The 26,999-nt window shown below is 34.3% G+C and overlaps 1 protein-coding gene across 5 annotated transcripts in view; it reads right to left on the bottom strand.

Annotated features, from left to right (window-relative positions):
* DGKB (diacylglycerol kinase beta) overlaps positions 1–26,999 on the bottom strand; it is a 347,040-nt gene that overhangs the window by 217,147 nt on the left and 102,894 nt on the right. For 4 of the 5 annotated variants that reach the window (XM_050709163.1, XM_050709165.1, XM_050709164.1 and 1 more), the window contains 3 exons: positions 17,079–17,195; positions 12,535–12,608; positions 5,160–5,234 (listed from right to left, as the gene is read on the bottom strand). In XM_050709163.1, coding sequence (XP_050565120.1) covers positions 5,160–5,234; positions 12,535–12,608; positions 17,079–17,195 — 266 coding nt within the window. Of the gene's footprint in view, positions 1–5,159; positions 5,235–12,534; positions 12,609–17,078; positions 17,196–20,848; positions 20,882–26,999 lie in introns of all 5 variants that reach the window. The other variant, XM_050709161.1, reaches the window with a different exon arrangement.

A 26,999-nucleotide genomic window follows, 5' to 3' on the forward strand; every position in this document is an offset into this window, starting at 1 on the left:
CATACTTCACACTCAAAAATACCATGAATATACCTAGGTTTTCTGTAACTATTGCTTACAATGTATACCAAACTATTTTCACATTATAGCAATAATATAATAATATAATAATTATAGTCAGTAGATGGCCCCAAATTATTTTGATATGGATATTGAACAATAATGATAGTGTAAAACCTATGATCTTTGCAAGAATGAAATTTGCTTTATCTGCATAATACCCAAAAGACGGATAGCAACCTTACTGATTTGAGAGAGATATGTGCCAGTCAGAAGAAGGAAAGCAGAAGCACTTGTGGGAAAAGTGAATCAATAAATGCTGAGTAGTGGATGTCATAGGTACAGTGAATTTCAAAAATAACTTAAAAATGATAGTCAAAAGCTTACTTTGAAATGACTGAGAAAAGGGAACCAGTTCAAGAAGGCAGGGGGGAGGGCAGGAAACTAATAAGCAGGCTAAAGGATGGGGTAAAGGCTTTTTTAAAATAGATTTTAGACAATAGGTTTTGTGGGTGTGGCAAACTCACCAATGAGTTTGCATCATACAAGTAAAAATATTGTTAAACAGCTGTTTTATAATATATATTTAAAACCAAGTTTCATGTGTTAAGACTCACTGAGTTCTAAATTCTACTGATTTATGATGCACAACCATAACGTAGAGTTAATCATTAGAGTACAACTAATCCACCATGGCTTGCTTTGCCCTTTGGCAAAAATATAATTCTTTCAAAGAAATATGGATCAGGTCCAATGTTTTGTTCAGAAGAAAATAACTATGCACTCATTATCTTCTGAAAGTATTCTTGGTGTATATGTCTTTCCACAATACTCTGTGAATTCCCAATGTCCAACAGCAAAGAAATACTTCAGCAATCAATTCCAATAATCAGGGGAAATAGTGTAATTTTCAAAATAGGCCCATTGCTTTGTGAAGGTATAAAGGCCCAGGTGCTGTAGATTCCCAACTAAATTACAGAGTAAGTTGTAGGAATTCAGTTTGGCTGTCTTGGGCATCTTTTAAGTGGACAGAATTTAAGGTTTAAAAAGGCCTGCTGATGTAAACTTGTGGATAGAATTTAAAAAATACATGCTCTCCAAATTAAATGCTTAAGGGAGTAACAAAGAAATACAACTTTTGTGGATATAATTTCTATTACACTGTATAAAAATAACATAAATTAGACATTTTAAATAATAGATTTAAGGGAACGGGAGCCTTTTCAGAGGGACAAAGCCTTTGTGAAATGGTGACCTCTCTACAGAGCCATGTGGGTCTGTGGCTGACTGCTATTCAGCCAGCTATTATTTACCTCTCTGTGAGGTGAACAATAACTGAATTTCAGATTCTTCAAGATCATTAAATCCACAATAACAGTTGTTGTCAGAAGTAGAAGACTCCCATAGAGATATAACAACCAAACAGGGAAACTCTTTTCAAGGCTAAAAGCACAGGTGCTAGGCACAAATTACACAATGTATCAGCCTGGCAATTTTCATGTCACTTTGTTAACTGTTGTAGTCTATAACCGTGGAGTACCTTTTATGCCTATGTTCAGCTGCCGAGTTTTCAGGGTTTCTCCAGCTCACCCATCTCTCTCTGCTCCCAAATAACGAATGTCTAAACCATTAATTATTATACCAATGTTTAAAGCATACTGTTGCCCTTTGGCTGAGAGCTTCTTGATCTTCAGGCATCGCAGCAGGTCAGCTTCCGTTGTTGGAAAAGAATCAGTGTCAGAGGGTCGGCTTTATTGTGATTTATTTGAATCATTGCAATGTATTTTTATATAGATTATGTACATGAGTTGACATAAACAACTCTGAAAACCTTCGTTTAGGCATGCAAAGAAACTACAAGAAACATTTTTTGCTACTGTCCCAGCAGTTCTCTAAGTACCATCACATCTATTATGAAATTAGGTGACACATCCACTTGAGCAATTGGACATTCAGATGGTGATACTAAATTCACTGACAGCTTGTTCAAAATATTTTACCACTGACCTTCTACACATCAGCATATTTATTAAAAAATGCACAATAGCTGATAATCAAAACCCTTTTAGTTTTAGTTTAGTTTAGTTTGTGGAATGTAATAGACTTGAAAGGGGAAGTGGAATTATAAGTTTCAGATTTATAAATCAGATTTCAAAGAAATTCAAACATGGGACTAGTGTCCCTAGGCTATACTTTCTCTGAGCAAGGACTATTTTAACCTTGTTCCAGCTCAGGTCTGGTAAGGAGCCCTTTATTCCAACACATTTCTGTGAAAGAACATGGTTATCTCATTAAAAAGGAAGAATGAATAACCTAGAATGATTGCGCTGTTGACATTTTCATGAAATCCAGCAGTTTCACAGTCCCCCTAAGATTTAGGATATTATGGGTCTCCTTGTTCTATTGTTTTTTCTCCATTATTTAAACACCTATATTTTCAACAAAAAGGAACTGGAAATATTAATTGAGAGTAACCACAGATGTTTGGAATTCAAGGTAGAAAACTTATGAATGTTATCATCTTGGTTGATGACAACATACCATCAGAGAGATACGATCATTAATAAATAACTTCTGGGTTAAAACAGACAGTTTGGCTCAACTGAAAACATGCAAATTCTACTCTCATACTATAAACATTTTACAGGTTGAGTAAATATGTCTGAAAGTAGTGTTCAAAAGAAAAAAAGCTCAAAATAAACTCAATTAAAATCTATTACAATAATCATAAATTGTTTAAAATAAATACACGTTATGTTTATCCCTTTCCACTCAATTACAGTAACTGGCATGAAGGATACACTTTCGTTTACCTCTGTGCTGTACAATCCCCTCACTGTTTCATTTCAACCTGATTGATGTACATGACAATACTAAACAAATATAACATTTTGACTGACAGTCCAGCATAACTGGCATTATAGAGGTGGATGAATGAATGGACAGATGGATGTATGGGCAGGTTTTATTAGGCAATCCAGCCCTCACAGAAAGGAAAACAAAGACTGGTAAATGAAATACAGAGTTTATTCAACTGCTTTCTTAATTGACAAATTTATACAGCCTACATAGTATTGCCAGGGGCAAAAAGTGATGGCAGGAGATAAACTGGAAATTTAGGATTATTCATTTCTGTGGAATGAATTAAAAACATACCAAAACAAGCTTAATAAAATGCAATCTCTGTTTGAAAATTAATTAAAAATTGCTTCAAAGTGACTCTGAAGTAAAACTATTTAGATTCCTAACAGGAAGAAAAATTGAAAATATTTCCTAAAAACACTGTTATGGTTCAAAAGACTAAATTGCTTTCAGTACAGGGTTTGTCTGAACTTAACACTGCCCTCTTGTGCTTCTTCCTTAAAATACATTTTCCTTTACATCACAAGATAATGAAAACCAGAAGACAGTTATAAACAGAAATGCAGTCACTAAGTGGTTTCTGTGTGTGTGTTTTTTCATTTGTTTGTTTGGCTTTGTTTAAAGCTTCAATTCAGTGAGATGAAGTTGAAAATAAATATTTAATTTATTTTAAAAGTTGTCCTCTCAATCTCAAAGCATGGCATTTCTAGTTTACCCTACGTAAAACAATACTGGTTACTAGTTTTATCTCAGTTAAAATTTATTTTAAATTCCTGAAATAACTTTCTGCAATTTTTCTAATCTAGTTACTTTTTGGAGTAAGATTATTTCAATTTTCCATACATCTCAAGATGAGTGTAACAAAACAAAAAATGTTTGAATAATCAAATGGCAATAACATTCAGTACAGGATAAATTTACAGGCATGAAAGAAATCAGGCATCTCATGGATGACATTTTTTTGAGCAGGCTTTGCCTATTCTGCAGGTTGTACCTTAGCCACACCGTAGCTAAGACAGACACACTGTATTTGCAGATATCCAGAGAATTCAAACTTCAAAAAGGATAGGAGCCAATTCACTTTTCAGTTTCATCAACACTATACACATCCTAAATTTAACATAATGAATGAATGGACAACTGATGTAGAATGGTTTTAATAACTTCCTGTATATCTGGCCTTAAAATATGCAGTATTGGCAAAAATTGTTATAGCATACTCTTTTCAGTAATACACCCATGACAACTGAAATATGATATTGCAAAGCACAAAACATGTACATTTCCACTTTAATCTTTTTCTTCCTCCAACTTAAAAGGAAAAAAAAAATAAATCTATAAACTTCTCTATATAAAAAGAATCCCAAGATTTTTTTTATATATATATATATATATATATATATATATATATATATATAATTCAGGCAATAGTGTTAACTTTGTCAGTGAACATATATCTTTTAATATATTTCTGTAATGTTTCTCATTGGTGTAAAATTTCATGTCTGTGTAACTAAGTAATATGCAACCCATACACAAAATGGTACATGGACCAGATAATCAGTGCTGGCCTGTTCTCTTCTACCAAGGTACATGCTGCTCAAAAAGGAGACAATTTGAAGTGGCAAAAATTGATACACTGTGATTCACTTCCATTCACATGATTGCAAAATTGAAGAGTCATGTTAGACAACTGACTGCAACACTATCTGATTCAGATAACACTTCAGTCCCTATAAAAAGTCACTGCCAACATAATTTAGTCTGTCTAGTCACTTTCTGCCCTACTGCATCCCCCTAAGATTATGGAATGGATAAGGAGAGCTCAGCCAGAGTAATCTGAAACAACACTCTGTAACTGACATGCATAAGAATATATATATATATATATATATATGTATATATGAACACTCTCTGCATCACACAGGAACATATATATGTGCAAAAATGTGTTTATGTAAAAGAAAACTTCAAATCAATCTTTGAGACTGTTAGATATTTGCAACATAAAAATAACCCCAGCTGAACTCAGGTTGCTAATATAGCAGTAAAAGCTGCAAATAAAACGCAATTTATCACAGAGTTCTTACAGTGTACTGCATGGTTATCAGTAAAACATATGATACATAGTTTTATTTGTACATGTAAACAAATAATACCTGTAAATTTCTGCAGCCATTCAGAGGTCTGTAGCGTTGATATATTCAAAGCATGCTATATGTGCCTCAGTCTGTTCATTTGATTATGTAGCATTTTATTAAATGAGTTCCTGGTAATAATATTAACTGTAGACTTACCCTGGCATTGGTCCATTTCCAGCAAGACTATAAACTTGACGAGGATTTAAAAGGTACTGAAATTTTCTATAAATTCTGAAGAAGTAAAAAAGACAAAGAAAAATATTTACTTACATGTTTTTTTCATTTACTTTGTGTTTTTATTTTAGCTGTCAACCAAGCAATTAAAAAGTTAACATCTACTATAATGATTTGAATGCAGGATGTCATTTATAAAAATAAATAAATAAAAACAATTATAATTTATACAGACTGTATATTGTGGGCATAAAATTAAGACAGATGTGCTACAAACTATTTACAATTCAAATGCCATGTATAATGATAGAAGAAAAAAAGAAGATAAGGAAAGACCCAAGAAAAGGTGAGTCAAAAAAAAAAAAAAGAATTTGAAAGAACCCTGTTAATTGTTGAACTAACTCCATGGAAAAGGGTATGTATCCCTGAATTTATAGCTAACAGAAAATTAAAAGCATAATTAATTGCAAAAGTAAACAGACTCTGTCACCCACCAAAAATGTCCCCATAGGTTGAACAACATTCTGAGAAAGCAAATCAATTGTCAACTCATTAACTGAATCTAACTCTAGAATTTACACTTCCTTTGGATTATACTGAAATGGGAAAAAAAAAAAGAACAAGATTCAAATACATTAAGTTACTTAAAGTACACAACTTAAAATTATATGAATAATAGAAGGGAACTGAAAAGCAGGAAAAGCTTTGCCCTATCCCATAAGGAACTCCCAGAAAATCTTTCCTTATATGGTAAAATATTTCTAAAAATATTACTTTGCAAATATGAGGTTAATTGTCCTAAAAGTATTACAAATGTGTTGTTTCTTCATTAAGAGCACTAGAAATGTATTTTCCCACACTGAGGACAATGTGGTACCTGCACAACTTCTTATACAGAAGTACATGAAAGTTTGAGCTCTGAATAAATGAAAATATACCTGGGATCTATGACAATGGCTTGAATTACAACCCCTTGTCTCCTGCTTTTAACTTTAAGGCTAATGTACTCAAGCTACTTCATATTTTAATATTTTTAAGAAAACAGTAATTGCTTTTTTCCACTGAAATATCTCTTCCTTTCTTTTTACTGCCTTAAATAAAATAGAAGCATAACAAGAGCTGAATTTATCTTAAAATGGCCACATAGTTTCAAATTCAGGAAAATAAAATTGTCTAGACACAATCTATGTGCACATTGAGGGATTTAAAAAAATAGAAATACATAATTTATCAGGTTAGGTGGAAGACAAGGATGTAAGAATACTGAATACAAACAAATTTTTAATTATCTGTAAAATTGCCAAATTGGAACATTTTCTTAACTTCTCAATTATTTAGTGATATCAGCTTCTTCATGAAGTACTATGTTCAAACACACTCAACACAGTCTATTCCTGATGTCATTCATGATAGAAAAAATCAGTATGAAATGACTGGTTTCACTTTGCTAGCATGCACATCGTTGCCAACCGTTGTGATGACAACTGAATCAGACATTTGACAGTGGGATTACAACACAGTATATTTCTATGTCATATGCAGTATCTTACTGACGTAAAAAGATCCTATTTTTTTTTTTTTTAGTTAGTATGTGTAAATTGCTTCTCTGTGACATAGGATTTAACCTGGTCAAAGGGCCAGCTAATTTAACCTGTGTAGCTGAACAGGAGTTCTTGAACAGTATTGTTAGCAAGTCCTAAAGGCTTAAGTGAGTTATTTACCTAAAGATTAGGTGCTACAAAACATAGACATTACCTAAAGCTCACAGTACTGTTGTCAGGTATCAGTGAAATGCTATAAAAGTCTTTCTAGTAAAGACAGAGCCAAATCCTATCTCTAGATCCTATCTTCAGCCAAAAACCTGGAAGTCCACCCGCAGTAATGAAGACTACATTGAATCCTATGTGAATCATTACATGCCTTCCACAGGTACTAGTTGAACATCAATAGCAGATAATCACTTTCTGACTACTCACTGCATATGTCACATCATGCTTTAAGTTATCGTAACATATTTATATACGCTAGTCTGTGTAAAATTCATAACTTGATGATTCATATCAGTTCATATTAACAAAGAAGAAATTGTCTGTAAATGTTTGTCTTCATATTAAAGTGTAACTAGACCTGACAGTATGGGCCATTCAAGACCAGGAAATGGGTGGTAATTTAGCCTTCCAGTTTTATGTTTGTGGTACCAAAATGCCTACTTGTTTCTAGATGTGTTGCTTCTGCATGTAAGGAAGGGATTGGACATGGTTGCTTTATGACTGAAGATTTGTTGAAAGCCATGAGACAGAACACTGGGTAATGCCAAAAGACAGCTTTTTGTGACAGAGTGCAATTCCATGAACAAAGCCAGTTTATTAACCTACCACAGGTCACTGCGACCTCCAGCTTGTTCTAAACCCTATGACTCAGCTTACCAACAAACAAGTGTTTCTGTAACTGCTAATGGGGATATTCTGTGGTAACTAACAAATTTGAGCTAAAATTGAAATCTTCAGAACAGTTTCTCTGTTGTCATTCCCCCTCACACACACACTTAAATCATGCTCCTGATCTCATATAAACCCCAAAACAGCTGCACTAGCATAGCTGAGGAGGCAGAAAATTACAGCAGAAGTGGCCAAGAGAACTGGGATTATCCATGAACAGCTTTGCTGCTGAAGATAATACTCTTGATTGCATCTGACTGCTTGGGATGAGTTCGACTGAGCTACCTTCCAAACTAATAAAATCATTCCTTCAGAGGGAGAAAAGAAATAGACAGAAACCTGTTGGCAATTCAAAACTGGTAGTGAAGTTGCCTGCACCAGGGAAAAAGCTGGCCATAGCAGTCAGTACCTTGTGCCAACTGGGGGATGTATCCTTTCAATCATCTGGGGGATGGATGATTCAGGATGTCATCACTTTAGGCTTGATTTATCCTTAATGACAGAGAACAAAGAAGCAAGGCCTCCACCCCAAAAGTAAAAGAATGCTAGTGATCTCTCCTAGATATAAACATTTCAAAAAGATCATTTGAAACCGCTTCTATATTTTGTCTCAGTGTTAAATGAAAGATTAGAAATCTAGATTAGTCATAGGGTAGGAGGGAAGAGCTACTCTGAACCAAAGTTATTTGAAAACAACAAAGGTCAAAGACATCATCAACCTGTACTGCACAGATACTAGATGTAGAGTCAGCAGGAAACATCAGTTTATGGAAGCTGATCTCCAGTTCATCCAACCGCACATTTGTCAAGGAAACAATTGTTTAAACTCACCTGCTGGTCAGGTAAATAGATTGGAAAATGGGGAAGGGCAAAACAAAGTAATGAGTATGGCAAAACATCAGCATGATTTAGAAGCACTCTTATGTGAGAAGCACTACCCTTAACAATAACAGTATTTAGAAGCACTACATGCCTTAACTAGTTGCCAGTTGTATATATATATTCTTTCTGTTGAAATCAAATATTTTGTCAATGAGGTACTAAATTCATCCATTCTATTCACAGAATATTGAAAGCTGCTGTCTTGATGAGTTACACCTTAGTTACAACTTAAACGCAGACATACAGGAATGCTAACTATAGGACAAAATGAAAATACTGCGCTTTTTTTGCCTTTTTTTTTTTTTTCTGACTAAATGACCCGAAATGTCCATTTTATGCACACTTACTGAAAACATGTTACAGTGGGATACGTCTGGAGGAAGATATCTGATTGGCTTTGCTGAACCAGTCCAAACTCATTTTTAATTAAAATCTGTTTGTGGCATATGAAAGTGTTAAACTCATCAACTTTAATTCTAATTTGTTACTTTCTCCATAATAAACATTAAATTACACTTCCATTCTAATTTGTTATGTATATACAGACTACACATTGTACTAAATTGTTTAAATAAATAAAAAAAAACTTTTTAAATGCATTTGCATTTCAGGTGATGGGCAATAATATTAATCTCTTTATTTAGAAGAAAGTACATCTGGATTATTTTCATAGTACTCTATTTTTCAATAAACCATGAAAACCATAGCATTATTTTTTAAAAGATGAATCTGCTCATGAAGAACATGATATTTATCACTATACCTTTTGCAAAGCTCTGTCTTTCTAACATAATTCAAGTATTAACATATATTGATATGATAATCTATATATGATTTTAGAGAAAGTACTTTTGTGTTCTGAATGCATTCTTTCTACACATTCATTTCCCATCACCCATCTGTTTCAACTCTCAAAAACCACAACTGAAGCATCTAACTTTGTTTACCTTAAAGAGATCCTCAGTTCTCTTCCTTTGCATTTTAGAAATTTGGGGGAGGGAAAAAAGAAAAAAAAAAGTAAAATACAAAAAGAAGTGGCAAGAGTATTATTGGGGAAGTGCATTTATTCAACTGGTTGTCAGATGGATGCATGCATGCTCTGTAAGACTAAGGGCAATGAAATGGGTTGGGTTACCATATGGCAAGGCATAAAATCTCATACGGGGAACTGTGGGGAACACTGGAGTCTTGACAGTATCTGCAATAACCTTTCTGCGTTCAATGAAAGTCGATTAGAAATCATAACTTCATCTATCGTGATCTCCCAAATACAGAAAATCCTAAGTAAAGAATGAAGAGCAGCTCCCAGAAAAAGATCACCTTGATCTGAATAAGTCAAGATAATGACATTCTCATCTACAAAAATAAGGGTGGTTGGTTTTTGGGGGGTGGGGTGTCATCTGGTCACCCTCCTCCCTGTTGTGAAAATCATGCTTTTGTTGCAACCTGTCCTCTACTCCTAGCTCAGGTTTCTCAATACCTGACCAGGTTGCAAAATCACTATAATCAAAAAGCCTGGTGAGTCATCATAACTGTTCATCTTACAAAGCTATTTATGTGTTGAAATGTATTATGATTTTACTTTTCACTACATAAAATGTCCAAAATACTTTGGGGAGGGAGGTACTCCTCCTGCCTTTTTAGTTGCTGACTGTACAGCAGCCAGGTAAAAATCAGGAAAAGTTAAAAATATATATATATAAAATATATAAATAAATAAATAAATATCACATATACACTGTTACCTGAAAATGTTTTCTTCCCTGAGATTAAATCTACAAGTCAATATGTAGTCTTAACATCCTTACTTTCTCATTGTACTATGTTATTTGTATTGATATGAAAAGAAAACACTTAAAAGGTAGAAGGCAACACCTCATAAAATATTCCACAAGTGGAAGACTACTCCATTTTTATATTTTTAAATGTTTTTGAATCTAGTTTTAGATCAAATCATGAGATAATACCTCTTTCTGGTGAATGACGAGATATGTCTACATGACTATGTAGTTGACCTTTTGATGTGTTTCTTCCAACACAGAAATACTGAGTGCAACCTGGACACATTAGTATGCAATTTAACATTATTTTGTGTGGCATCAAAGCCAATTTAGGAGATTCTCATACTTCACTATGTCTACCAATTGGTGGCTGCCCTCATGCTATACACTTCAGTATGCAATGACACCTATAAGTAATGATGTTAGTGAATTATGTGTGTATAAGTCATTATTTTATTTTTTTTTTAAAGTCATCTGACTTCTGTGATCTGTATGGCACCAATAACAGTTTCATTAATAAAAACTGAAAAGTGTCAGACTGCAATATGTGAATGGAAATAGGAGTTTGGACAAGGGATAAAGTTTTAAATTTACTTTTACCCTAAAGAATATCTAACATTACATGACATCCCTTGTATACATTAAACCCATTCAGATAGTGACCAATTCTGAGCTGGGAACTGAAAGCTGTAAAACAGTATTTCATTAACTTGTTTATAAGACTATAACTATATTAAGTGTAGCTCTCAATTCTACCTCTCAACTAGATACTTCCAGACTGGATCCCTTATCTACTCACTTCACATATGTACTGTAAAAAAGACAAGCTGAGTGCTACCGCATTACCCCCAACAATGCTCCTGACTTCACAGAAGTCTCACTACAATGTCTGAAACAAGAATAAATGTTCATGTTGTAAGTGTCACCTGTTGGCTCGTAGTGTACTGTCATGATTGCAAAGGCAAGTTTTTGAAATTGTTTATAGTGAATCTTTTAGAGTAACTGCCTTTCACATGTTGTTGGCATTGCTCATATCTAGGTATAGGGCTATAGGTATATCTAGGTACAGGGTTCAAATGATCAGCTCATAAATTATAACATCTTCTTTCAGAGGTCTTCACGTGCAGTTTTGGCTAAATGTTGTTCAGCTCTTAGAATTGTCCTAACAACTACTTAGTAGGATTTAGTCCCTTTTGTTGGTTTACTTTAAGAGACACTCTTTGAAATAAGTTATCTAGTGGAATAAGTGGGAAAAGAGGTAGGGGAAGCTGACATATTTGATTGGTTCCAAGCTTTAGAAACAGACTGGATCCCTTCTTTTTGGGTATCCACATCACCCAGTATCCACACTTGTCATCTTCAGCCTGATCTTGACCAAAAGACTGTAAACTTTTTCTAGGTTTGAAGGATAAATTATAGCACTGACATTGTAAGGTAGGCTATAAAAATCTATGGATTTGTGTGTTGATCAAAAATGACCACAGATGTTATCATCTACTTGTGATTCTAAAGTACACCGAAAAATCAACACTTCTACCAGAGTTTGAAGAACAGTTACAGCAGGAAAATGTTACCTACCTCTGTTTTATCATACCTCTGATACACTACCATTTGAGCATAAACTTCAGCATTTTGAATTTAAATCAATGTAGTTACTGACATATAAAGTTAGGCATATCTTTAACGCCTGTGTGACTGGACTTTGACATTTCAACTGATTGTCAGAATGCTTCCTATGAACAGAAATCAACAAGTTTCTTCACTATAGGAAGAGTGACTTCCTACATTCTTCACTTATGGAGAGACTGGAGAGTCTATTTACTAATCTCTGAAAGGCCAGTCATACATTAAAAAACAGAATACTACTTCCAATTTAAATTATTGGATTTTCTGCATAATTATTACAGAAATTAAAAGAAAACTGATGTAATTTCAAAGTTACTATATACAAAGTCAAAATGTAACAAATCATCTTCATGCAAATCACACTAAATCATACACTGAATAGAGATACTCTTCCTGATATTAAATGAAACTTGCATAGAGCTCTTCTAGTTTTTAACAATAGAATTGATAACTGCATGCTAGTTTTGTACCTCTTATAAACAGGGCAATAGGATGTCAAAATGTGAGGCATAACAGAATAAAATAACAGAATAAAACTCCTATTTTGGATTTCTTTTTATACATAAAACTTAAAAAATCATTTTCAAACATATCACATAAATCAGATGAGAGAGAGAGAATTAGCCTTACCTTTCTCCTTGTTTCCCACCACTTTTAGGATTGACAAAAACTAAAAGTGGATGAGTGCCTGGAACTGGAGTGATCTAAAAGAGGAATAATACAGCCACTCATTAATGCTGTGTTTCATTCTTTTTTTTTTCTTTTTTTAAATCTATAGTAGACAGAAAATGAAAGGCTTAATGCAAACTCTATGTTATGCTGTATAATCTATTTGGAAGAATACGATTTGCAATAATCCTAACTTTCTTAATTTGTCACAAATTACAAGTGTGATATATATGTATATATATATGTACATATATATATACACACACATATTTAATGCTAGCTGTCTGTCTTATAGCTGTAATGCCATTTTAACCTGTAACTCCACTGAAACCAATACTGATATGTAGGTTATATCCATCAACAGAGAAGAAAACTTCAAATGCAAGAAATACATTATTGATTCTGAAAAAAAGAATAATTTCGGGGGGGGGGGGGGGGGGGGGGGGGGAGGGGGAAGCCATGAAGAAATTGTATTTTGTAGTGAGAAGAAGAAATAACGCTATACTACTCTAAAGGTGAAATACTACAAAATGAAATCTTAAACCCAATACTTTTTTTATTATTATTTTAACAAATGACAGAAACTGCGATATTTGACATGATATGAATTCACACATTTTTAAAAATATATCAAACATAATAATAATCAGTTCCTTTAAAAAGCTTAGAAAGCCGGAAAACTTAAAAAGGAAAGAAGATGACAAAATGTGAAGGAAGGACAAAGGTTTAAAAACTAGCACCTTCCTTAAAGGTAATAATAATAATTTCAGATTGCTGTAAGACATGGGTGTTCACTGACATTGCTCCAGACTTTGAAGAATGTAAGAAACTTACAGCAGATTAAGACCTCTCTCTAGCATTTGCTTTTAAAAAAACAGTTAGATTATTCATACAAAAGAAAATAATACTAGAATGTTTAAAAGCATGCTAAAAAGCACACTAAAAGTTTAAAGTCAACATCTCTAAAGTCACACACTAACAGCTTCAGAGATGATAAAGCTTAGACTGTCTCTGCTTCAAAATGATATATTGAAAGTTCTTGCACCGAATCCATATTCATAATTCCCGAAACAACAGAATCTTTTCAACTGAAGATTTCACAAAACATAATTTAAGGCAGCAGGAAAAAACATGTTATCTGAGTCCTATAGGCATCCTATAAGCATAGGCATATAGTCCTAACAAGCACCTGAAAGAAATTTTCTTCTAGTAGCACTAGAAATTCAGCATTACCGTGTGGACTCCATCCATAACTTCATAAACAACTGATCCTATTCAGATCATATATACATCAAATAATAAGGAAAAATTCCAGCAAATTCTGGAATTAAACCTAACATAAAACCAACCCTGCACAACATTCTGTCACAGTATACTGTTTCAGTACATTTGTGTATGTTGAAACATATATCAAGTTGCAGGATATAGTGAAATTTGTCACATATTTAATTTTTATCTACTGTTTTAATCAATTTTAGTTATTTAGCCAATTCCCATGATGTTTGTTCCTGTGAACTAAGTGTAAACCAATGGTGCTCATTGTGACAGAGATGGAGTACCTACTGAAATCCCTTAGGACGCAGGTTAATTAATGAGACTCATCCTAAGGTTATACATGATCTATTACTTCCTCTAATTAGAAATAATAATCCTGATCATTATGCTGGTTAGTTAGAAAGAAGTAAGATGAATGGGTTTAACTATGATTAATTGTCTTTAAGTTGTGCAGATCTCCACTGCCACTAAGTTAATCTGCTCATTGCTGCTTGATAGAAGGAAGGTTTGGTCATGATACTTTTCTCAATGAAAACTAAACAATGAACTTCTCTCTTCTATATCTTTTATTTCAAAACTTTACCATATTATAACAAGTAGGTTTAGGACCATCCTATATCCATCTATCTATCTATTTATCTATCTACCTAATCTAATAGTTTGTTTTCAATTCCAAAATAATGTCTCTTTCAATTATTTTTTTACAGCTCTTCTAAACTACTTTTCTAAATAACGTAGACTTTTCCATATAATACACAACACAACTAAAGATTTAGATTAAATTGGAACATTTTCAGGTCTTAATTTATCATGACTTAAAGACAATCTCTATGAAGTTATGAGACAACTGACTTAAAGTTTTTGGGACCATCTGGGGGAAAAAAAAGTTTGCGGACAAATTAGACAAATTATATCAAATTATATACAGCTTCACCGTATTTAAAACAGAGGTCTTACAGGGGTAGTACAAGGATTTGTTAGGTATCTTGAAAAAGGTTCCAAATTATTTTTCTTAGAAATTACTGAAGATCATGTGAAAATGAGAACATGCTTGCAAAATCAAATTGCTTACCATAGGATTATAGCAGTATGCTTTGCCCAGCTATGGAAGAATTAGAGTAGCATACTTTGATCAGCTACAAAAATTTTTGCTCCAGACAACCTTTAGGAAAAATACTAACAGTAATTGTCAATTGTATTTATGGAGTCTTACATCATTGTGGAAGATGTTCCTGAATTATACAATCTGTGAGCAAAGAAAACTTCAACAGTTTCACTGATCTCAGCCTTTCACTGTGGTATCCTCCAGGATGCAATCAGCCTTTACAATGACCAGGCTTATCATTACTGATACCAATCAAAAATTTAATACTTGGTGATAAGATGGATTCTTATTACTCCTTATAAATTTTATTTAACAAAGACTACAGTAAAATCAGCAAATTAAAGACACCTTTGCAGAATTACTTCTGAAGTTACCACTATGACAGTATTATACTGTGCACTATTTTATAGATTACAAAAAAATACCAAGCACTCCAGAAAACACCTTAAATCCATTCAATTATCATTACCTTCTTAGTCCTCACTCTATCTTTATCTCCTTCACAAAGAATAATAAACAAAAACAATGATGAATCCTAAGCTTTGCATTCATCATGGAAAGAGAAGATGGAATACAAATTTTGGCTCACAGAAACAAGATTAAAGTACATCTCATGCCTGAAAGCAGTTTTTAATAACTTAATGTTGTGTGTGAAAGAGTCAGTGGTGGTAAGAAATTACTATTTTGAACAAACTAGGCACTGTATTCCAGGGACTGTATCCCATGAGTATGAAATAGAGACCTGGATATCCCTGAAAACGTTCTGTGACCATAAGCTATCAAATGCAGGGGGTAGAAACAAAATTCATGATGATACATGGTGCTGCTACCAAAATGAGATTCCAAAGATGACCTAGAGCAGTTGTGTTCACTGGAAGTGCAAAGATATCAACCAAGAGTTCGAAAATTCTGTGTGCTTCCTCTAGCACCATTTTATTTGAACAACTATTTGCACTGTGTCTGATTAGACAGACCTTAAGTATTCTGTTAATACATACTCTGCCCCTTTTGCTTCATGCTCTATCTGTCCTAAATAATGTGAACCGTAATGCAGCCTGTGAGGATGGCAGGTATTTGAAGAGAGCCTTGAGAGCCATGGATAACAACAACCATAATATCATAGGAGGCTATCAATGTGACTGCATAAGTTTTAGTGTTTACTTGTTTTTTTTGTTGTTTTTTTTTGAGTTGTCATACGAAGAATGTTTCACTAACCTAAAAAGATGAAACAATAAAATATGTCTTTCTACTCAGGCACAATAAGCAGACACAATAAGGTATATAATGAAAGGTTATAAGTTATTCAGCATTTGATCTATGATAATAAGATCATCTTTTACATTTTACTGAACCTCAATTGTAGCACATCAGAAGATAAACAGAACAGTCAAATATGTATAATAAATGATTATTACATTGTTAACATAATGATCATTTAACTCCTGAGGAAATCAAGAAGAGGCATCACATACATGAACGTTGACTTTACTCAAAACTACTCGTATCTCAAGGGAAAGAAGTCAAGCAATTCAGGCAGTGCTTCTGGTAAACCTGTAAGTAACCTCCTGACAATAACATTAGCTTATCAATCACACATGATTTTTTCTTCCAAATATAAGAGTCTGATTTTTATTCTAGATATATTACTAGTACCAAACTACTGAACCAAACTTGGCTTTCTCAACGTTTTATTTTGATGTGCCAAATACCATACTTCGAAATACCTGGATAAATAACATCCTTGAAATTTAACCTATCCATCTGTTCGTTAAAAGGTCCAAATGAGAAGAGTCAACACTAATCAAGCCATAGACCGAAATTTATAATGTGAATTCACACAATGTTTCATGATAAATACTGAAAACATCAAGCTCAGCTTCACCCACAACACAAGTGTTTTAGAGCTATTTTGCACTCCCCCTTTAACATCCCAGGAATTCCTATCAACCACACGAAAAACATAGGATTTGCGTAGAAACAAGAATTTACCTTATTCTTATATTTTTAATATATAATACTGCAATAGTAGAGGAATGAATATATATAGGAAGGATTAAAAGATTGTTCACTCTACTGTTGCCTTCATATACATATCTTCTTAAAATTAAAATAACAATAATCACACCTGAAGGCCTTGTCCATCTACGGTGACGGAATTTGCTCTTTGCATTTTGTTTCGTTCTCCCAGTTTGTTCATTTGCTGGGGACAACCCTTCTCTTTTTTCACTGTTGCCTGTCTTTCCTTCAGGAAAAAAAATAAAAAAAAAAAAAGAGAAAGAAAATGGAACATTTTAACACATCATATAATTCTATTCAACTGTAACTAAGACTGTTCCTCTATAGAGGTTGTTTTTTGACTAGGGAGCAATGTCAGATTCTGCTTTAATGCAAATGAGATCTCAGTCAAGTTACTACACAATGTCTGTCCACTTCACATAACATCTATCTATGTGCCTGGACATTCCACAATGACTAGGCAGCAGATGGATGAAAGTGTGCAGTCACAATACAAATTAATGTGATGTGAAGATAATCTGACACTACCAGGTCCAGGTTGGCATTCTGAAAACTGGAAAGCCAATCATATTTAATAGTTTAATAAGCATAGTGATAACGGATCGGTAATTTTTCAAAATCTCTTCCCAATTGCTAGCAAAGGTTAGACGCTTTAAGAGTACTTTACCACTTATGGAAAAATATACTTGTTCTAAATGTACCATAGTCATTTGACCGTCTTTAAGAGGTTGAACTTTAAAGCAGCTTTTTATAAAACACATATTTTGTATCAGAAATAAATCAGTGGAAGTTCTAATTCTACATCAGATTCTAAGCAACTGGCAACTTTTGATGCTGATACACAGCAGATGAAAGATGAAAGCTCAGAAGTATGTTGTTGTAATCATAATTTCAATTGTTGTCAGGTCATTTCAGAAAACTTTGAAAACAAAACAAAGCAAACAAACAAACAATTGCCCTTGCTCTTTGTATCTCATTTCTCCTATTTATAAACTGCTCCCAGAATGTCCTTTCAGCTTGTCCAAAAATGCACCATGCATTAAGACAGCAGATGTTTGTCAAATAGAATCAGCAAACCCAATCCTAACTGCACTCCAGTCACTTTCCTCACTTCTCAAGTGCAAGGAGGTTTTAAACTAGTCAGGGAATAGGGCTGCCACACTAAAATGGAACATGAAGGACATTGTTTCACTCCCTGCAATTGTACCCGGTCCATAGTTCATTAAATGTTACCATTTACATTCCACACCAGGCCAAATCCACCTCTGTGGTACCTCTGATAAAACCTAAGGGATTGCATAAGCAATTAATCCATGCCACTCTTTCTGCAGCAGTTTCCACTGGTTAAGAAACATTGAAACAGATTCCCTGGGAGGAATGGAATAACTCTCAGTTTAATACAGTGCCCTTCTAGCATCACCATAGCACAGATGTGGGCCATCACTGTTTTTTATATCATCTTTGATTTCCTTAAATTTGGAAAACAACCCAGCCTCAATCTAGTCCTGATGCAAATAGTGGTCCAAGTCATCCCTGTCTGCTTTGGGTAGAAAATAAGGTGCTTTGCAGAACTTTGGCAATCTAATCACATTGTCTATAAAAGGACTGAAAAACCTATGTCACAGGAAAAAAAAAAAAACTTCCTAAGAGGTTAGTTAACTGAACACTTGGATGTTTTCAATAACTTGACCATTTCAAAAGGAAGTCCAAGCATATAGACTACAATATTATTGCTTTAAAAAGAAAACAGTAGAAGCAACTAAAGCAACACATCTCAGCCCTAACCTTCAAAACCACCTAAGAAATCAGCAACTCTGCATTTGTTTGATGATTATTAAAAACCCTAACTAGGACAAGGCATCCATACAGAATAATGTTTGTGAACTAACACAAACATTTGTGTTAATTCACAAACATTAATGCACAATGATATTGGTTAGTGCCAATAGTCTGAGGACAGACAGTATGAAACTCCAGTGTGAAGGAAGCTTTATAACTCACTACATATGTAAAAGGCAGCTTTGGGGTTTCAAACAATTTTGTGACTAACTGCTCTTAAAAGTCAAGACATTTTAGATAAAGTGAGTATACAGTGTTAAACATAATTTAATATTACTTGAAGTTATATGGCCAAAACTCTCTCTTGTGTATTACAAAATATTCAGAAACCAAATCATATACCAATAATGCAGACACATTGCTAGTACAAAACCATGATTCATAACAAAAATAATATAGATGGAGAGAGGGCTTTAAAAAGTCTAGATAAATGTTAAGCTAAAAAAAAAAACAACAAAAAAAAAACAACATATTTGTGACAGTTCAAAGAAAAAGGTAACAGAAAGAAGCAGAAAATACCATTCAAGAGAGACCTTATAAAGGGTGGCACCAAAAACTGTCTTTAACTTAGAGGAAAAGTATTTATACCTTGCTGAGAACTGTCTCTCCATAAAGGATGCCAATGACCAGTACTGCTGTTATCAATCATTAATGAGCAAAATCTAGTAAAAATTACCTCAAAAAAATTTTTTGTCAGGATGCCTTCCACTATTTATATTACCTGTCCCATAAGCAAAACAATTGCTTGCCATACAGACCAAGACAGTTTCTCCTAAGCCGTGACTATGAAAAATTAGGCCATACACCTTACACAATATAAAGGAAAAACATATTCATGATATATAATTCTCTGGAGCATTATAAAAAATTAGATATGGCTATTTGATGTCATTATCCATGAAGGTCTACTTTCCAAAGAGAGCAAAAATAAAGTATTTCCTTCATCTCTCTCTTTTTACATATGATACCACAACATATGACACCATGTAGACTAAGTGCTCTCAGACAGATTTCTGAGATATTCTGGATTTCCTAGTTACAGATCCCACATGTTTAGATGTGTCACACTAGTGAGGATCTGACTTCTAGCTTATATGAAATAATACAATACTGTACAACTTGACTGTACAAAGTATTTCTATTAATGGAACACAAAAAGATTTACAGTTACATTAAAAATACTCTTTTAAATTATCTTGTACTGATACTGTGTTTTATATACGAAATAGAAATATGGCTTTCTAATCCAACTGCACGTAACTGAGTAACTTTCAGAAACTACATTATTAAGATATCCAAGGCTGTCAGGAATTAAACAGTGTAATTTTCTTATGAGATGATAACAGTTTAATAAAATCATATCTGGACAATATACCACAAGTTCTAGCAATGTTAAGACAAATTTGACATGCATGGAATAAATGGTTTTACAAATGCAAAAATTTATTTTTCAAGGTAAGAAATGTTTACACAACAATTATGCTGTATTTAATATCTTTTTTTTTTTAAATCAAAGCATACAAAATGATTATGTGTTTGTGAATCATTTTGTTTAGAGAACATGCATGAGGTTGATAGAGATACTGAATACAGCATTTTAAAAGCTATTGTACATTTTGATGGCTCAAAGAATTACACTTTTCTGTTCTTCTGGTATATGCCAGAGCACATACCTTTCAAAGTAGTATTTACCACAACACCAATCTTTTCCACCCATTTTTCCACCTCTCGTGCTCTCTTTTCTTCTCTTGAACTCTCACTTTGAAGTCACTATCTATTAACTGAGAGGAAGGAGTTTCTGCCATTCAGAACTGCTCCAGAGATCACTGTCAGCTAAGACATCTACCCAATGATCTATCCAATTTTCATCCAAATAAGAATTAAAGAATTAATAAATGAGATATGGCCTTTCAAATGACAACACAGAACACCATGTCTAGATTTTTAGTTCAGCCCCAAAATGCACTGTTTAGCAAGAATAATGTACAGTATTATGATCTGTTAGTACTCGTGCCCACATGGATTCCTCCCATTACGCACCTCAGGGAGCAAACCTCCTAAAGTAGGTAGCGTCTGTTGGAAAAAGAGAATGTTAGACTGAAATACTGAACAGCTGGGATGGCAAAGGGCATGGTGAGAACTCTTGCAAGGAATGTTACCTTGCAGCAGTTGTACTCAACAACAAATGTACACAGTGGTTTTCTCTCTCCTCCTCCCTGCCCCCCCCCACCCCCCCCCCCACACATTTGCACAACCATAATCCCCCAGTGTTTTGGCTGTCATATTATGTAATTCATATTAATGGAATAATGTGGGATCATTTTATCAGCAGCTGAAAATATTAGAAAACCTCAGGTTTAAGAGTACTCCCTAAGTACCAAGCATCTTATTTTATTGTATGAAAGAATTATATCCTGAAGAATATACTATGTTCTTTCATATAGTAAAATGAGATGCTTGGTAGTTGGAGAGCACTCATAATCTTCTAAGTCTTTGAATCCTCATTCAAAGTAAGGAATCTTATTTAAAAAGCTTTCTTCTGCTACAGTGGACAAACTACACAACATTCATCCTCAAATAGTATTTCAACCCTTTTTTTGCATACAGTTACAATCCTTACACAAAAGCGAGATTTAGAAATATCATATTCATGAAAAAACAGATCAACAGCAACTTATGGCTTACTAAGTAGTAATATGTTTGCATTTTAAAAGCTGACATGGAATCCATTTCCTATGCAGCAAAAATTGCTTTTTTTCACCTTGTCTTTTATTCAATTTGTATGAATCTGTATTTTCTTAATTGTTTTGAACACAACTGAGATTTATTTAAAACATATTTTTTAAGAATTTATACGCTAAGAAGAATTGTGAAACCGTTACTAAATAGTTAGTATCATTACAGAATATGTCAAGTAATTACTGAAAATTCTAGATGACTTCTGTATAATTACCTCTTTTATACCATATGCCTATGGATAAGACGTATACTCAAAACTCCAAATCGGGAGTGGGGGTGCAAAAGACATATTGATCAGGAGAATCCAATCATGGCAGATCAGATGGAATCCATAGAATCCCATGCAAAGGTATCCTCAAATATATACAGGAAGAAGGTCATGGAAGTTTAAACACGTAAGTTGAATACAAAACTGAAGTTCAGTGGTTTTTAAAGAAATTGGAGGAAGGTGAGGTTGGTCTTTTTAAAAGTTTGCTCCATGATTCCTAGGAACTACTTTGTTTAAAGACCTGGGTTTCTCCAAGGGATACAAAAATTCTGCTTTAGTACGCAATGAAATATTAGATAAATACTCCTAGACTGTCATTTTGTAAACCTATGTTGTATTCAAGAACCTGTTTACAAAAATTCCATTCCATGTAATTTCTGTCTGTATTTACACAATACCTGAAGAGAATCAAAGAGTCAGACAACCAAGAATAACTGTCCAGTGAGCTGCACATGCCTGAATTATAAAGGAAATATAAGAACTTCCAATTTACCTGAGAGCTGCCATGGTAAGAAACATTTGCTATTAAATATATATATATATATATATATATATATATATATATATGTCAGTCAGAAGGAGGTATCTTGTCACTCATAATACTGATAGCAAAAACACGTGAAAAAGGACAATGCTATAATATATAATGCAGACTGTTATTTGAGAATACTCTCTAAAATAATTCTCTTGACAAAAAACAAGACTGCTTTGAACATGGAATCATTACATGGTGAGTTTATATACATTATGTTGCTTGCTTAATATATCTTAAATACGTAAAGAATCACACAGAAAAATCACTATCAAGTATTTGTTATTTAGCATGTTGGCCTCAGTTTATTTAGTTGGTTGAAGATATCTTGCCTTATATTTTGCACCTGTTAAATATTAGCATCAATGTTCCCCAACATTAGGACCGAGACTTATCATTTAACTCGCAACCTAAGATAAACTTGGACTATAGTAAGCAATTACATACACTGTCAAAGAAAGACAAAAGAGCTGCAAAACTATTTTAAAAATATACATACAAGTGCAAGGTCCTGCACCTGGCTTGGGGCAACCCCAAACATTAATACGGGGCAATGAGTGGATAAAGAGCAGCACTTTGAGAAGAATCTGGGGATACTGATGGATGAAAAACTGAACATGAGCCAGTAATGTGCACTTGCAGCCCAGAAAGCCAATCAAGGGGTTGTGGGCTGCATCAAAAGAAGCATGGCCAGCAGATCGAGGGAGGTGATTCTTCCCCTCTGCTCCATTCTTGTGAGATCCCGCCTGGAGTACTGCATTCAGCTCTGGGGCCCCCAGCACAAGAAAAAACTATTAGAGTCTTTGATAGGGGGTTTAGGGATAGGACAAGGAGTAATGGCTTTAAACTAAAAGAAGGTAGGTTTAAATTAGATGTTAGGAAGAAGTTCTTTATTCAGAGGGTGGTGAGGCACTGGAACAGGTTGCCCAGAGAAGCTGTGGATGCCCCATCCCTGGAAGTGTTCAAGGCCAGGTTGGATGGGGTTTTGAGCAACCTGGTCTAGTGGAAGGTGTCCTGCCCGTGGCAGTGGGGTTGGAATTAGATGACCTTTAAGGTCCCTTCCAACCCAGACCATGTAGGATTCTATATGTTTCTCAGTGTGTGGAAATCTGGCTAATGAATATTAGGTAATGGCACAGCAATTAAAACAGATTTTTAAAAAAAATGTTTTTTTTTTTTTTTTCCTTTTCAGATGCATATGATATTGCAGATTCAGTTCTCTGCAAATCTAAAACAGACTTGAAATATAATGGTGTGCTTATATACACTAAGAGCTTTTTCATTTCTTTGAAGTCAGAAGGAAATTAATAATTGCCCTGGAGGAAAATGTATCTTCCTAACTAATTATCTGTTTGGCAAATACAGTTCAATGTTAAAATAATAAGATGCTGATAAACTGAAATGGCAGCCATTCAATCATTTTAAGTTATATCTAGTTGCCGGCCCACAACTCATCACTACTGTCTGTCCCTAAGATTATTCCTTACTCTCTCCCCTATTAGACTTCCATATACCCTTGCCTACACAGAATAGTTTGGGTTGGAAGAACCTTAAAGATTATTGTGTTCCACCCTCCCTGCCACAGGCAGGGACACCTCCCACTAGACCAGGTTGCTCAGAGCCCCATCCAGCCTGGCCTTGAACACTTCCAGGGATGGGGTATCCACACCTTCTCTGGGCAGCCTGTTCCAGTGCCTCACCACTACTTTATAGTGAAAAATTTCTTCCTTATATCTAATCTAAACTTACCCTCTTTCAGTTTAGTTTCTTGCCTTATCACTACAATCCCTGACAAAGAATCCCTCCCCAGCTTTTCTGTAGGCCTCCTTTAGGTATTGGAAGGCCGCTATACGGTCTCCCTAGAGCCTTCTCTACTCCAGGCTGAACAACTTCAAGTCCCTCAGCCTGTCTTCATAGGAGAGGTGCTCCAGCCTGCTGATCATCTTTGTGGCCCCTCTGGACTCTCTCCAACAGGTCTATGTCCTTCTTGTGCTCGGGAGCCTAGAGCGGAATGCAGTACTGCAGGTGCTACTGCACGTGGGGTCTCATCAGAGTAGAGAGGGAGAATCACCTCCCTCAACTTGCTGACCATGCTTCCTTTGATGCAGCCCAGGATAGGGTTGGCTTTCTGGGCTGCAAGCACACACTGCCAGCTCATGTTGAGCTTCTCCATCAACCACAAACCCCAGGTCCTTCTCCTCAGGGCTGCTCTCAATCCATTCTCTGCCCAACCTGTATTTGTGCTTGGGATTACCCCGACCCAGTTACAGGACATTACACTCAGATTTGTGGAACTTCATGAACTTCATATATATTGAAATAACTGGTTTTCTGGTATCTAACAGCTTTATGCTTATGCTTCTGAACTCAGCTTCAAAGAATCTGGTTGCCCATAAACACGCTACACTGACTTTTTGCACTCCATGTTAAGCTTGGATTCAACTGAGTTAAAACTGATCTCTACTATAACAAAAACAAACGAATCATTTTGCAATTAAAAAACCTGTAAGAATCATAGAATGGCTCATATTGGAAGGGACCTTAACGATCATCTAACTTCAGTCCCCCTGCTATAAACAGGGGTGCCACCCACTAGATCAGGTTGGCCAAGGCCCATCCAGCCTGGCCTTTAAAACCTCCAAGGATGGGGCATCCACAACTTTTGGGGTTAAGAGGGGTTAAGAAGGCTCATTCTTCAACCAACAACTGCTAATTCCCTTTTACTCTCTCTGCATCTCTGCTTTCCTATGTAACATTTACCTATCTCTCAGGAAAATAATAATACTAAAATGTATTATCAGACATGGAAAAATTATCGATTTAATTACATTGCAATTATAGTGCATGCACAAGCTATTTAGTCTCTCTGAATACTGCTAGGGAAAGAAATTCTTGTACAAAATTTTCAGCTTTAAATCTGTATTAGCTTTTGCCAGCATCTCAACATGTTTGCTATACAAATATAATATCACAGAAGTTTGAAGCTACTGATTGAAATGTATATTGTTTAGTTGCACAAGGAATACTGCTTAGCTAAAACATGTCATCTGTTGTGTATATTGATTTATGTGCCTAAATAGAACCAGTTATAACCAAAAGACTTTTTGAACTTTTCTGTTCTTGTACAATGAAATGCTAAAACCCAACCCAAATCAAATAAACCAAAATGTACAACTAATTATGTTTTAAAATAAGAGGTCAAGTGAATTCTACTTATGATGGTATTTTAAATTGTGTATAAATAAAGTGTATAAATAAATTTACTCTATGATATACAAAGTTATTTTACATATAAAATTTATGCTTATATGATTTTGTCCTAAAACATTTTGAGCATTTTCACTAGACAAAAGAAAAAACAAATTAATTTATAAAAGAAAAGGTACAAAGTGAATTGTTCCAAACTTTTTATCATGACGACCAATATCTTCCAGAGTGCTGAAAAATGAAGTTGGAAATCAAACACAAAGAATTACATCCAATTTCAAATTTAATTTTGTTCACTTCTTGCCTTCTGTATTCCACCAGACCCACCCCCCCTTTGAAATAAACTGGTTACTATGGAGACAGTGGTAACTGCCACATAGTAATGCTCACACTGTATTCAGGGTACCTTATGTTTTACAATTTATCCCATTATTTCCTTTTTTTTCCCCCCCACAATTAACAGTTTTAATTATAGTTTACAAAACCAATGTTAGAAATCTAGTAAAAAAACTTTATTCTAGAACTCACATGAATGATAGGAGAATCAAGATCATCATATATTATGAAATATATAAACATCTATTAAATAGTAGGATTTTATTGGTTGATTTGTCATTATATCTATTTTGCTTGGAAATAGAAAAATCTAATTACTTTTCTACAAACATAAATAAGAATTAGAATATCTTATGTGTTCATTAATAAATGGAGTAAAGTAAAGGATGGCATGAAATGAATAAGACAAAAGGTATGACAGCATTTTTCCCTTTCAGCTTTAAAAAGGAAGGGGGGGGGGGGGAGGAAGAAAGGGATGAGCTGTATCATAAGGAGAGACCAACATTTTTTCTTCACTACTCACTCATCTCATTCCAATACCCAGTTTTTAACATGGTTATGATCTAATTCTGTACTCTTGGTAGGCTAGGATTCAATTGAGTTAAAGATTTTTAAACTCACTGCCAGTCAACCTTATCATGAACTTTCATTATGTGCATGTAATTAATTGGGTCCAATGAACAATATCAGCACTGAGTTATAGACTTTTTCCCCCCACCATATAATTAGAATATAATTACCCACAGGATATCAGAATGATGCAAAACCTTTCCTCTAAATGCGCCCTCATTAGGAAACAAGTCTCAATGTACATTTATTCAATCAGTATGAATTAATTAAAATGTTACTGAAATAAAAGAGAGTAGCTTTAAAGTGTATCTGACATCTATTAAAAGACTATCACTTGAGATCCCCACACACAGTTTATAACAAAACTCATTTAACTCAAGCAAAAAACTTCGCTGTACATTCCTTATATACAGCAAACAAAAAAGTAAAAATGACTAGTTTTAAAGTTCACAGACTACATTCCACTAAAACTTTTAAAGTACTGCAGTGAAATATGAGAAATCTTTACATGGTATTGACTCTAGATAGATGTGTGATTC

This window comes from Cygnus atratus, chromosome 2 (genome assembly GCF_013377495.2).
Source record: "Cygnus atratus isolate AKBS03 ecotype Queensland, Australia chromosome 2, CAtr_DNAZoo_HiC_assembly, whole genome shotgun sequence".
Classification (NCBI taxonomy): Eukaryota; Metazoa; Chordata; class Aves; order Anseriformes; family Anatidae; genus Cygnus; species Cygnus atratus.